At 43.6% G+C, this 13,884-nt stretch overlaps 1 protein-coding gene across 1 annotated transcript; it reads right to left on the bottom strand.

Annotated features, from left to right (window-relative positions):
- Positions 1 to 568: 568 nt before the first annotated feature.
- Positions 569 to 13,535, bottom strand: LOC126408324 (uncharacterized). The gene is made up of 13 exons (XM_050073821.1): positions 12,912 to 13,535; positions 12,734 to 12,827; positions 10,205 to 10,292; positions 7,583 to 7,919; positions 7,312 to 7,405; positions 6,361 to 6,448; positions 4,869 to 5,175; positions 4,691 to 4,784; positions 4,383 to 4,470; positions 3,106 to 3,433; positions 2,716 to 2,809; positions 2,514 to 2,601; positions 569 to 1,523 (listed from the first exon to the last, which is right to left on the bottom strand). The coding sequence occupies exons 1-13, from the start codon at positions 12,970 to 12,972 to the stop codon at positions 954 to 956; spliced, it is 2,331 nt and encodes a 776-aa protein (XP_049929778.1). The 5' UTR covers positions 12,973 to 13,535; the 3' UTR covers positions 569 to 953.
- Positions 13,536 to 13,884: the final 349 nt, after the last annotated feature.

Below are 13,884 nucleotides of genomic sequence, written 5' to 3'. Positions count from 1 at the left end.
TGTGTTCAGGACATTTATAGGTGTGTACCCCAACAGTGCTCAGGTGAGGTCTTCATAAAAAGGTAGTGACCAGACTGTAAGCAGCACGCATCCAAGAGGAATCCACAACACCAAACCTGTGGGAGGAAGCTGGAGTACCTGGAGGAAACCCACGCTGACACAGGAAGAAGATGCAAAGTCTGCACCGAGGGGATCCCCCACCCTGGGTTTGAACCAGGAACCCTCCTGTTGTGAGGCGACAATGCTAACTAAACAGTAACCAACAATTCCTGCATCATGTACCTTTAACATCTTTCTGGTACACAACTCCAGGTGCTATGGAGAAATGTGACTCGTAAAAAAACAGTAGTCCGCCATGGTTGTTCTTTCTAGCAGATGCAACAATTGGCATGTGCAAATTATGGAGATGATGTCATTGTTTTCCACGCTCTGTATTACACGTCAACAGGGAACCAAAGTTTTGAAAAACCTCTGATTTTGTGACCTAAAACTCTGTTTGCATGGACGTGAGGCAAAAACCTCGTGGAAAATATCTCTTTTCAGAAAGACACGTTGAGTCGACAGGGCCTCGGGTACAATTCTTTAAAAAAAAATACAACAAAACCCCCCCGAAGGGATCTGAATCAAGGTCGTTTATGTTAAAAAACTCAAATATATTTGTCAGTATTAGCTTAAAAAATCCAAATTATATTACACAACAGTGGAAAGAAAGATCCTGACAGAGATTATTAACTGTGCAGCTCTCCTGTTAAATTGACCTACGTCTGCTGGGTGGTGTCGTCTGCAGGACCAGCTCAGTGTGGAAGACCAACCATGTCTACATCCAGGCGAGGCTCTCACAGCGGGTACCAGCTCTACATTTCCTCTGCGATCTGTCAGTGAGGTTTACTCCTCCAGACCTCCACCACAGACCAGAACGTCTCCACAGGGACGGTCTACGTCCCCACGCTGGCCTACATGAGGGCGTTAAGGTGTCCAGAGTGTCCTACAGAGTTCAGCATCAGAGCCCTCTGATCCAGCACCTCCCTCTCCCGCCCCAGTGTCGCCCTCTCCTGCTCCACCATGGCTCTGTCCCGTTCCACTGCTGCTCGCTCCCTCTCCAGCCACAGCCTCTCCGCCTGCACCGCCGCCCTCTCCCTCTCCACCGCCGCCCTGTCCCGCTCCACCATCTCCCTCTCTCGCTCCAGCGCCGTCCTCTCCCTCTCCACCATATCCCACTCCCTCTCCAGTCCTCCCAACGGCCCGTCGCACGCCTCCGAGCTGCGCTGGTTCTGCTCGCCGCCATCGCTGAACGTCTCCTGTCCGTATTCTGAGGAAGAGGAGGGGGGAGGAGGAGCGGGAGGGGCTGGCCGGGACCTGTGTCTGGGGGCGGGGTCAGGGTCGTCGTCCTGGGTGACGGGGGTGAGGAGGGGGGCGCTGCTCGTCAGGCGGCCCTCCATGGCTTCATTCATCAGGTGGAACCACGGCCAGGAGGAGGTGCTGTCTGCTACGCTCTCCATCCCAACAGGAGGATACTTCAGGTCCTGGACAGAGGAGGAGGAGGAGGAGGAGGAGGAGGAGGAGGAGGAGAGAGGAGAGAGAAGAGGAGGAGGAGGTGGGGGGATGGGAGAGGAGAGGAGGAGATATAGCATAGAGGAAGAGGAGGAAGAGAAGTCAGGAGGAGAGGAGGGAGAGGAGGAGGACGGGGAGGAAGAAGTGGGGGATGAGAGACGAGAGGAGGAGATATGGGATAGAGAAAGACGAGGAAGAGAAGACAGGAAGAAAGAGTAAGGAGATGAAGGAGTAGAAGGGAGGAGGAGGAAAGGGAGCGAGAGGAGATAGGAAAGAGAGGAGTTGGGGGAAGGGAGGAGAAGGAGGAGGAGAGAAAAGAGAGGAGGAAGAGAGCAGAGAGTGAAGGAGGAGATGAGAGGGAAGGGCGGACAGGAAGTAAGAGATGAGGAAAGGAGACGGGACAAGACGAGACGAGAGGGGAGAGAAGACAGTGGAGAGGAAAGGACAAAGAGGTGGAGGAGGAGAGTAGAAGAAGAAAGAAAAGGAGAGAGGAGGAGTCAGAGAAAAGAGGAGAGGAGAAAAGTAAGAGGTAAAAGGAGGAGGAGATGGCAAGAGGAAAGATGGAAAGGAAGACAAAGACAAAGAGGAGGAGGAGAAAGGTGAGATGAGACAGAAGGGGCAAGAACACAAGAGGAAGAGGAGAGAGTAGAGGGGAAAGACAGGAGGCGAGATGGTAGAGAGGAGAAGAGAAGGGAGAGGAGAAAAAATAAAACACAGGTGGAAGAGTTGCCACAAAAACTCACTACAGCACCAAATGTGGATTAATCCTCCACTGAAAACAGTCCCCAAACAAAGTCACTATTTCCTCCTGTTTGTTAAATAAAATCTACAGTGAGCAGCTGTACGCGTTACTGATGACACTACACGTTTGTGTTTATAAAGATCTTCAGTAGGAACCACTGAACCTGAAGCTGAGAAACGTAGACTGGAGTTTAGTTGTAGCAAGCTGGCCGTGAACAAACCTTGTATCTCCTCTTCAGATTGTCCCACTTCTTCGCCATCTGGTATGTTGAGACCTTCCCCTGCAGCCCGAGCTCCTTCAGGATGGCCCTGAGTGACACGTGAACACATTCAGACTCACGTATGACACTATACATCTACAGTAACAAATACCTGGTCTGCATGATGAGATTTATTTATAACACAAAACAAACAGTTTCTTACTTCCAGGCAGCTTTGGCAGCATTTCTCCTCCCGGTGAACAACGCCTCGTTAGCAGCTCGGAGTTTGATCATCCTCCTGGTGTCCTGATCCGTCACTGCAGCAGACACACGGGTAAAGTCACAGGTACCAGTGTTTCTCCTATATGTATATAACAGCAGTGCTGCGCCGCTGCTAAATGATTAAAAATCTCTTCATACACAATTCACTCGCTATCTCTATAATAATAATTTGACGTCTACAACTGTGTACAGATTTGTGTCTGAAGCCCTTCTCGTGTCAGCTGATGCGCTAAATATCTTCCAGCGGCACAAAATAAAACTCATACACTTCAGCACCGCTGCTGGAAAACATCCTTGGCTTAAACACTGAATTAAGAAGAACCCATCTTACTTTTATAAGAGAGGTCTGAGGGCGTCGAACACTCCTCTCCACTGGCGTCAATGTAGGTCACGTTCCCATCAGCCTCGGCTGTGTCCCCCCCCACCATGCTCTCCAGCTCTGACACGCTGCTCCTCTCCGCCATCAAACAGTCTCTGTCAGCGGGTGGAGACGAGCCAAAGACGCCTCCACTTCCGTCCTCCTCGCTGCTCCAGACAGGCGTCACTCTGGGAGCTTTACCCGCCAACCGCCCCTCCAGAGCGTCACTCATCAGCTGGAACCAGGGCCAGGAGGCGGGGTTAGTCTGACCCTCCATCCCCCGAGGAGGAAACTTCAGGTCCTGCACACATGCACGCACAACATCGCGGGTTTAACAGAAATTCCCTGAAGGAGTCTCGATACACTTACTACACTTACTATTAGTTAGTCAGTATCTAGTGCCTTTATTTCTCATGCTTCATTCTGTATATTGTAGATGCTCATAATGTGTTAAAGATTTTGTTTTATCTACCAAACAATCAAATACTTAAAAATATTCAGTTCAGTATGTAGTCAGACCAAGAAAAGCTACAAATTCTGACATTAGAGAACTTGGAACCATTAAAATGTTTGGCACTTTTGCTTGAAAAATAAATTAAATGATTAAAAAAATAGTTTAATGTAAATTTTCTATTGTTCAGCTAACCTATTAATCGACTTATTGTTGCAGATCTCCTCTAACATTAGTGCAAACAGGCCACATAAGATTCTGCACTGTACATATACATGGGGCTCATTTATGCTCAACATTAGATACGGAGACAGACAGGGACACAGAGATGGACACAGACGGAGCCTTCCGTCCATACTCGGCATTCATTTCCTCCGTAATTGTACACGTTCTCTAAAAACATATGGATACGGAAACAACAGAGAAGTACCACCAGAGATTGTGGAGGCATTGTGGTGTAGTTCAAGCGAGACACGACTGTAGGAAATGATGAAGAAATTTTAAATAATAGTGGCACGGAACGAATCGGTAATATAGTGAAAAGAATTCTTCGTTCCCATGTTGGGATGTAACGTTGTATGGCCGCACAGACGACAGTTGTCTACAATGCTGTCTCTGTTTAAATACATTATTACAACCTCCTCCACTGTCTACTTATTGTTGTCTAGTGCCACCTGTTGGCTGGATCTATCCCAAAATAAAGGACAACTGAAGTATGAGAGCAGAGACACTACAGGCTTATCTGTTTTCATACGTAAAGGGACAATAAATGAGCCTTAAGACTGATGGAGGTCGTCACCTTGAATTTGGTCTTCAGGTTGTCCCACTTCTTAGCGACCTGGTCAGGTGTTATCTTCCCTGTCAGACCCATCTCCTTCACTATCCCCCTGTGAACAACAAAAAAGACCAATTAATTATTTAAAGGATTCACTATGTTCGCTTTAGTTTCAGCTGGATGGTAATTTCTTTGTAAGTCCTAAGACATTGTTTGGCTCAGCGGGCGGAGATGACACTCCACCACAAACATCTCTAAATGCACAGCAGAGCACAAATTCTACAGATTCTCTCATAACATGATTGGAGATATATTATTAAGTGCTGCTTTACCTCCAGGCTGGCTTGGCAGTGTTCCTCCTCCCTGTGAACAGAGACTCGTTAGAAGCTCGCAACTCAATTAGTCGCCTGGTGTCGTCTTCTGTCACTGAAACGAAGGTGAAAGAACTCAATTATAGTTCTCGTCATTTTAGAGTTTGTTAAAATATGAAGATCTTGCAGCATTTCTTACATTTGTATGTGAACTCGGCCATCCGGTGCAGCTCACCCAGAGCCGAGGATCCGTTCTTGTCTTCATTATCAACCAGCAGGTCCATCTCTGACTCCGTCAGGAACTCAGCCATCCCGCCTCGGCTGCGGCGGGCCCGTTTCTTGGGCGTCGGTGACAGTGGCTCACAGTCCTCGTCTTCGTCCTCCACGATAGGCGTGAGGATGGGCGCCGCCCCGGCGAAGCGCCCTTCCATGGCGTCGTTCATTCTGTAGAACCAGGGCCAGGAGCTCGGGTTGGTCTCCACGCCTCGAGCAGGAAACTTCAGCTCCTGGTAGAGACAGAAAGTTCTACAGATCGTCCACAGAGGGACCTTATCGTCCTGTCAACACTGCCACCAACTCCTGCTGTCCATCCACAACTCACAGGGACGTCACTGCTTCTTTCCAACGTAAACTTAAACAACACAACTTAACAGTTTTAATTTGTGCACCGTAACAAAAGGATATCATGCATTTAAAAAAAGTCACCTTTTCCTGTTTTTATCCTCAACCTCTGAGGCTTTTTTGTACAATTGTTCCAAGTTGGATTCACCAAACTTTCTAAACTTGCTCGTTTCACCTTGATGAATGTTCATGACTCCATCCTGATTGCAGAGATTTGATCATAAGAGGAGCTGCAACGATTAGTTGACCAACAGAGAATTGATCAAACATTTGATGATTCTGACTTCTCAGTTATAACAATTGGCTGCTTTTTACATCTTACATTATCACACATTGAATATCTTTTGGTTTTGGACTGGTGGTCAGGCAGAGCAAGACATTATAATCACTATAGGCTCTATGAAATTATGATGAGCTTTTGTCATGGCCCTAATCAATATTTATAGTCAAAATTGACTTAAAATACAATCAGCAATTTAGTTAATTATGAAGTTATCCCCTCCTAATTATTAGCATAATCAATCCCAAATAATTCTACTTCTTCCACTCTGTTTGTGGTCTTGTTTCATTCACAAAATCGTCATTAAGAGTAAAAAGAAGAAGCAGAGTTTTAAGGTCGTGCTATCAGAAATCAGCTGACTAAAAGTGAACTAATACACTGCAAGGGTCATTAGGACCTGAAATTATTACAAAACATTAATACTGCTGTAAATGATGAGTCATCAGAGCAGCACACTGTGACCGCTGTGCTTCTTTAGGAAGCAAAGTGGTCCATGACTTAGCTGAGAGGTGGTGTCACACAGACAGACCAGAGTTTATTATACAGTGTCTGACGTTGAAGGTCAGATTCAAGTGCCTGCAGCGTCTTTTCAGTTCTGTTTACATCTCTGGCATTGTGCACATTAAGTTTTTGCATCTTAATAACATATTTATTGTTTATATTTAGTTTTATTTGCACAAATCATTTGGTACGAGTGTTTCTTGCTCTCAGCACACAGCGTCACCTGCACAGAGACGTCCCTATGAGTCATGAATAGGTGGTCTGTGGAGTTGGACATGGTTGGACCTACCTTGTATCTCCTCTTCAGGTTGTCCCACTTCTTTGCCAACTGATCCGTGGTCAGCTTCCCCTGAAGACCCAGCTCGTACAGGATGGCTCTGAAAGAAATAACACTCAGGTTGAATCTGACTGAAGACTTGAGACACAACAGATGAGTAAGGCTGTAGTGAATCAAAGACAATCTTGTTTGACTGAATTTCTACTGACTGTTCAACCCATCGATTAGTTGATGGGGAATCTGCACATTGTCTCTAGATTATTTAAATCTGGCACAGTATACTGACTGACTCTACCAACGCATTCCGTCATGAGTATGGCTTTTTTTTTTTTTTTTTTTTTTGAGTATTTACACTCTGCTATAAACCCTAGCAATAAAAATTGTGTGTCCATTCTGCAATGAGCGATGTACATTAAATAATGTTTAACTTTAAGGTAAAACGCTGCGTTCATCACTGTCTCTTTTTACCCAGCTGTCCAATCACAGTGGAGCAGGGGCAGGCAGGCAACAATCATGTTGAATCCTTCTGCTTCCTCATAAAATGTTTTAAAGACATTTTCTAAAAACATTTTGAATATTTTGTGTTGTTTACATCCATGTTTCCCTCGCATGCAGTCTCCTTCACTTCCCTTGTTGCAACATTTCTTTGTGTGTTACTGCCACCAAATGCACATCAGTGAAATTACTTGAAACCAACAGCAGGATGTGTGTGCATAATACAACCAAAACAGGAACCTACTCATAAACTCCACAGGGTCCCTTTCAATCAATCAATCAATCACTATTAGTCATTATTAACTCTGCTGGTTTGGAGCCTCTACACACACTAAGCTGCTCTGACAGACTCGATTCTAACTCTGTGAGGTCTGGATATTAAGAGTGTCACAGCTCTACATGATTGAAGGGAAGCTGCTCTGGACCTGCTGCAGGAAGGAAACAGAAACCATCTGAAACTACACTCACCTCCAGGCTGGTTTGGCTGAATGTTTCCTTCCAGTGAAGAGAGCTTCGTTCGCAGCTCGAAGCTTGATCATTCTCTCTGTTTCTGGTTCGGTCACTGTGAACAAAAGAAGTTTTTAGTTACATGCTGATACACATATAAGACAGTTAAGGTAGAAGAATTAAACAGCTTAGAAGAACAACAATAATTCACTTTGCAATAAATTAAATTTCCTATCTGTGTTGGATCTGAACACACTGAGTCTTTGAGGATAAAACCCTTCAGTCTGCCTACTTTTATAGGAGCACTCGGTCATCCTCCTCCAGCCCATGGGGACCCCCTCCGCAGGAGGAGCCTCCGTGTGAACCGTCCCATCATCCCCTGCTGCTTCCTGCGCCACTGTGTCCTCCATCTCCGTTTTAATGAGGAACTCCAAGATGTCGGTGTTCTCCTGGTTCTGGTTGGGCTGGCTGTTGCAGCGATGACCAGTGTTGCTGGCGTTCTCTGGGCTCAGCACCAGGTTGCTGTTATAGAGGCGACCGTGCATGGCTTCATCCATGATGTGGAACCAGGGCCACGACTCCACGACACCCCCGATGTTGTCCTGGCCCTGATAGGGCTGCTTCAGGTCCTGGAAAAGACATCGAGACTTACAGACACCCTGTTTTTCAAATGTGGCTCAGTTAAGGCCCCGGTCAGATAGAGAACATTTTGCAGCTTGCTGTGTCCTTTTTTTTTTTTTTTTTTAATTGTTGTTGCTAGGCAATCACCAAATTACCTGTCATTAGCTTAATGGCTATTTTGCTGCGAGTCACAGATCTGTGCCTTAAATTCTGAATAAAAAATGGACAGGCAGAGAGCACTTGGGGGCTGCTCACAGGGAAACAGAGATCTGTGTGGGTACATGAGACCCTCAGGAAGTGGAGAAGTCACATGGAGTACGACAAGCTGGTCTCTAGAGCTTCGCCTGCATGATGCTTTATTGTACAATAAGTCTAGGACAGTTGGCAATCTGCTGTCAATCGTGGGGACTAATTATGGTTGGTAAAATGTTAGCAGAGGCTACAACTTGCTCAGATATGTCTTACAGCTTGCCTAGGGTGACGATAAAAGGGAGCCAATGTCGGCTTCACGCTACACTACCAATTGTTGAAGGCCAATGGACAATGGGGACAAAAAAGGCCAAAGATGTCGAACATTTTCCTGCTCTGTGTTGAAGTTTTTTCAACTTGAGGTGTTCAGGACACTCCTGAAAAAACACGATGTGCATAGAGGTGAAAAACACAAGGCACTCAGCAACACAAAAGCAGTGAGTACAAGGCTTTACTGTCATTGTAAACAATAATAAAAAGCGACTCAGGCTGCTAAATTGAGTTCTGTCTGATCGGGATATAATCCAGGCTAAAATAATCCTGTTAGTTCTAGGGCTGTCCAGAGTACCATATTCGTGGATTCAAAGCTTCAGTTATAATTACTAGTGAATATTTGAAGCTTTGATGGGATGGACGGGGGTAACAATAATCAATCATATCCATGCATGATAAAAACACACCCACACCGTTGTGTGTATGAGAGAGAGTAATAGAGAGGAGGAAGAGAAAGTGGAAAGTGGACTATTGCAAGCAATGTTTCTGTAAATTATTAATAACTCAGGTCGGGCCTCATCACCAGATGCAAAGCAAGCGCTTCCCTACAACTGGCAGCCACAGATGAGCGTCTGCAATTCTTCTCACCTGTTCCTTTTCCTCATCGGACTGGGCTGAGGACACTGGCCTCATTCATGTCTGACTTTTTTTTTTTCATCTTTCACTTTCCTCCACCATTTTAGTATCAAAAAAGCAAAAACAAAAATCAAAGCATTTGAATACTGATTTGGATGTTGATTACCATGGCAACGACTGAAGCTTCGAAGCATTTAGGTGAGCCCTAATTACTTCTCTTTCAGAATTAGAATTAGACAGCCTTTGTTGTCACTGTATTGTGCAGGATACAATGAAATTTAGAGTGCCCAGAAAACGGGGGAAAAAAAAGACACATTGCATACAGAATTAAAACATTACGCACAGCAAAAATTCACACAGCACATAATATAAAAGAGGTAGCTATGAAGTACTAGAGCGTGAGAGTGCACTACAGCTGATTATTTTGTGTGCTGATTGAGAGTGTGAATGGTCGAAAAAAAAGCTAACTTGGTTCTTCAAACACAATTAACGGACTGATTTGTTGAACCTTAATTTAGGTAATAACAGTGCACTTTTATTTTGAAATAAAGACAACACAAGTAGAGAGATGAAGCCGTAATCAGCTCTCATATGATTGGCTTCTCATGAACAAAAGATTCATGGACTTCAGTCTCATTTAATGAAACTTGTTCCTTCCTTCATATTACTGTTATTAAGTTAGGAATTAGAAATGAACGCTGTTAGACTGTGAGTGATGGTGTGTGCATTACTAAACAGATTTAATGACATGATCACATCTAAATACAGTGGGTTTGGAAGTGGAAGACAATTTAAGACTTTAATACTTTTATTTCTGAACTTATTCTGTTCTGTATTTCATTATATTTTTGTATATAATTATCTCTTATATGTGATAGTGTGATGATAATAATGACACCAATGGATTTCTGAAAAACCTGCCTGATCTCATCTAAAACCTTTACATGCCTGAGAATGTTAAATGTTTTCTTTGGAAATGGGTTCATATAAAACAAACCGCTGGTATTTATTAATGGTCTCACAGCAGCAATCAGACCAACAAACACCCAGGTATCCTATCTCTGCAGTCTCTGGGTGTTTTAACTAAATAGTGGTAGATAAAATGCCTCTCTGAGCCACTGCTCCTTCAGATAAACACGTCAATCACCAGACGGCTCCTGCGACTGATTTCAAGCCTCACTGCGTCACATGTTACCTTGTATTTTGTCCGCAAGTTGTCCCATTTTTTGGCAATCTGGTCAGCTGTCAGCTTCCCCTCCAGACCGAGGCCCTTTAAGATGGTGCTGAGGAACAAATAGGAGCGTCAACTGAGAGGAAAACTCACCAACAGACAGTCATAGAGGAAATCCTTTACTGCAGTAAAAGTACTAACACCAAACTTTAAAAATACTCTGTTAAATTAAGAGTCCTGCATTGAAAATGTTCCTTCAGTAAAAGTACGTAAGCATAATCAGTTAAATGTTGTTAAAGTACAGTCCCGATTCCAAAAAGGATGGGACTCTGTGTCGAACAAATAAAAAGCCAATGCAACACATTCATTTATATACAGTTAAAAGACAAGTTATTTAATGTTCAAATTGATATAGTTCATTATTTATTTAAATATCCACTTATTCTGAATTTGATGCCAGCTGCAACAAGCTCCAAAAAAGTTGGGAAAGGGGCAACGAAAGATTAGGGAAATTGCTGAACACTCAAAAACACTGAAACATTCCACAGGTTAATTGGTAACAGGGCTGGGTATGAAAGGGGCATCATCAAAAGGCTCAAAAAGTTCACAAGCAAGGATGGTGACTTTGAAAAATGGTGTGGGCAAAGAGTTAAACACTTTAAGAGCGACATTTCTCAATGCAGAATTACAGGAATTTATGGATTTCACTATCTACAGTCCATAATATCATCAAAAGATTCAGAGCATCTGGAGAAATCTGCATATAAGAGACAAGGCTGAAACCAACACTGAATGCCTGTGACCTCCAACCCTTCAGGCAGCACTGCATTAAAAACCAACATGACTGTATGAAGCAGTGGTGTCAAACCCATTTTAGTTCATGGGTCACAAACAGTTTGATTGGATCGCAGGTGTGCCAGACCAGTAAAACCACTGCATAATACCCTATACATAACAAACACCTTAAAGAAGAACATTTTAAAAACGCTAATCATTTTACAAAACAGATGACAGCCTGTGATTTCTCCACATTCAGTCAGTCAACTACTCGCTGTCATTTCATGTGCATCTTTCTGTACATTCCCACTCCTATGTAGTAATCCTGACACCACCACACCAAACTAAAGTCAAAGAAAATAACTATATTCTTGTCGGAGTGGAAAACGGCTCTAACGCAGCATGTTGCAAGAAGAAAGCTACTCAATGTTTAACTTGCTCCTGAAACCTGGCACCTCTTATGGTGAATTTATACTTCTGCAGAGGAAATCTCCGCTCGTCGCTAGGCTAATTTATACAATGTAAAATGTCATAGGCTTGTGCTAACAACGTTAGCATGTTGTATTTGTTTGGAAAATGTGTTTAGTATAAGACAGTTGTTTTGTCAATGAATCTTGTGAGTTGTAATGGAGCCGACTTTTGCTACGTTGCCTCTGTTAAATGTTGCTGTTGTCCCTGGCTTCATATCAGCAGAGGAAATTTCCGCTATCCGCCAGGCTAATTTATACAATGTAAAATGCCATAGGCTTGTGCTAAAAACATTAGCATGTTGTATTTGTGGAAAAAATGTGTCCAGATAAAGACAAGTGTTTGTCTGTGAATGCTGTGTGTCCAGATAAAGACAAGTGTTTGTCTGTGAATGCTGCGAGTTATAGTGAAACTGATTTGTGTAGTTGTGTTTGAAATTGTTGCTATTAAGCCATGTTTAATGTGTGTTTAATGTGTGTTTTGAATCAACTAAACTTTCAGCAGCACTTCACAGAAACTCCACTACCAGTGTTTTGGAGGTGTAACTGTAGAGTGACACAGACACCACCGCACAAGTATAAATGCTCACAATGGCATAGGGTCTGACACACAACTATGAATCCCGCTTTAGCCCTCACAAGTGCATCACTATTAGGTGTGTAGGGTCATCCAGTGGGCCGGATTGGACCCTTTGGTGGGCCGGTTCTGGCCACCAGCCATATGTTTGACACCGTGGTATATAGGATATCACTACATGGGTTCAGGAACACTTTGGAAGACCATTATCAGTAACCACAGTTTGTCAATGCATCGACAAATGCAAGTTAAGACTCTACCATGCTAAGTGAAAGTCATTTGTCAACAGTATCGAGGATACACCACCGACCACATCAAAGACATCCCCTCCGTTGTGTGCCCCAGCAGTCCAGCTTTTTAGAAATGTGTTTAAGGCATCAAATTCAGAGTTAGTATTTACAAAACACAATAAAGTTTATCAGTTTGAACAATAAATATCTCATCTCTGTAGTGTATTCAACTGAATATAGGTAAAAAAAAAAACTTGCAAATCACTGCATTGTTTTTATTTACATCTTACACTGCATTTTCTAACTTTTTTGGAATCAGGGTTGTATTAAAGGTATCAAACTGTCCCCTGTGAATATCATATATGATATGATTAGATGGTTCTGACTCATGCATTAATATAAAAGCAGTACCTCAGATTTGTACTCAACTTTCAGTACTTGAGTAAAAGTACTTAAACTACTGCCAACAGAAAACTTTTAAAATCCAAACCCTGGTTCATACCTCCATGCTATCTTGGCAGAGTTTCTCTTCCCTGTGAACAGAGCCTCGTTGGACGCCCTGAACTCAATCAGCCTCTTCACATCCTCCTCAGTCACTGCAGGTGGAGGGGTCAAAGGTCAGGAGTTAGGGCAAACTCACCTGTGCAGCTGTTTACATTACATACACCAGGATTACTTACTCTTATAGGAGTTTTCTGGGAACTGTGGCAGCGGATTCAGGGCTGACTCCATTGTGATCATGGAAGAAGAGAGGGTCTGTGCTCCTGGGTCAGTAGGGAGGAAGGAAGGGAAGGAAGCAAGGAAGGCTGGAAGTGTGCTGGTACTCAGGCCCGATGCTAACTAACTACATCCGCTAGCGCATCCTGCAGGTTTACCGGGTCCGTTTCCCCCGCAGCAGCGCTCCCCCGTCCATCATGTGAGGCAGTCCCGCTACAGATTAACCGTAACTTTGACCGGGCGGCGGTTAGATGTCTCCTCCCGAGGCTAACTCCCGGTAAACCGTTAAAAGAAGCAGTCTGCTAGCTAGCCTGAGGTAGCTAACCTAAACAACAAACCGACACGGAGCGGGGCTTCCCGCCACAAGACGACACCGGTTTCCGTTAGCTTGGCCCGATTCTGGTATCCGTTGTCTCACGTTATTATGTGCCATCGTCGCTGGAGTGACTATAGCTGTAAATAAAGCCGTTACCGTTACCGGAGCTAGCCTGCATCCCGTTTCCTCTGCTCTGAGAGGAGGGTGCGCTCGATAACTCCGCCCTGGATCTGCCCTCCGTCACGGGACACACATCTGGGGAGGGCGGGGTTGGATATATAAACATAAACAGTGCAGCAAAATATTTAATAGGAAAAATTTTAAATTTAATACAATACAAATATTCAACGTTTCATACTTTCATAACATATAAAAACTATTACCATTTTTTATTTTCATTTTATTCTTGTTTTAGTTTAGTATTTATGACCACTATTAATATAATATAATATAAAACTACTGCACAACAATTTCCCTAAATTTTAATGCTACTATAAGACATTATTATTATTATTGTTATTATTATTATTATTATTATTATGACTATTATTTCACCCTTTTTCTCTGTTGGTTGTCATATTCCATACAGATGTATTAGGGGTTGGGGAAGAAGTATTTAG

The sequence above is a fragment of the Epinephelus moara genome, chromosome 20 (genome assembly GCF_006386435.1).
Source record: "Epinephelus moara isolate mb chromosome 20, YSFRI_EMoa_1.0, whole genome shotgun sequence".
In the NCBI taxonomy this organism is placed as follows: domain Eukaryota; kingdom Metazoa; phylum Chordata; class Actinopteri; order Perciformes; family Serranidae; genus Epinephelus; species Epinephelus moara.
Note: the sequence above shows the minus strand (reverse complement) of the source record. Positions and strands in the feature narration are given on the sequence as shown.

Excerpts from the sequence above, each read along its gene's own strand:
- LOC126408324 (XM_050073821.1), bottom strand. The coding sequence starts at position 12,972 with ATGATCACAATGGAGTCAGCCCTGAATCCGCTGCCACAGTTCCCAGAA. Across the intron at positions 6,449-7,311 it reads TCAGCCAAACCAGCCTGGAG|AGCCATCCTGTACGAGCTGG; the intron begins GTGAGTGTAGTT and ends TATTTCTTTCAG. Across the intron at positions 2,602-2,715 it reads GCTGCCAAAGCTGCCTGGAA|GGCCATCCTGAAGGAGCTCG; the intron begins GTAAGAAACTGT and ends CGTGTCACTCAG.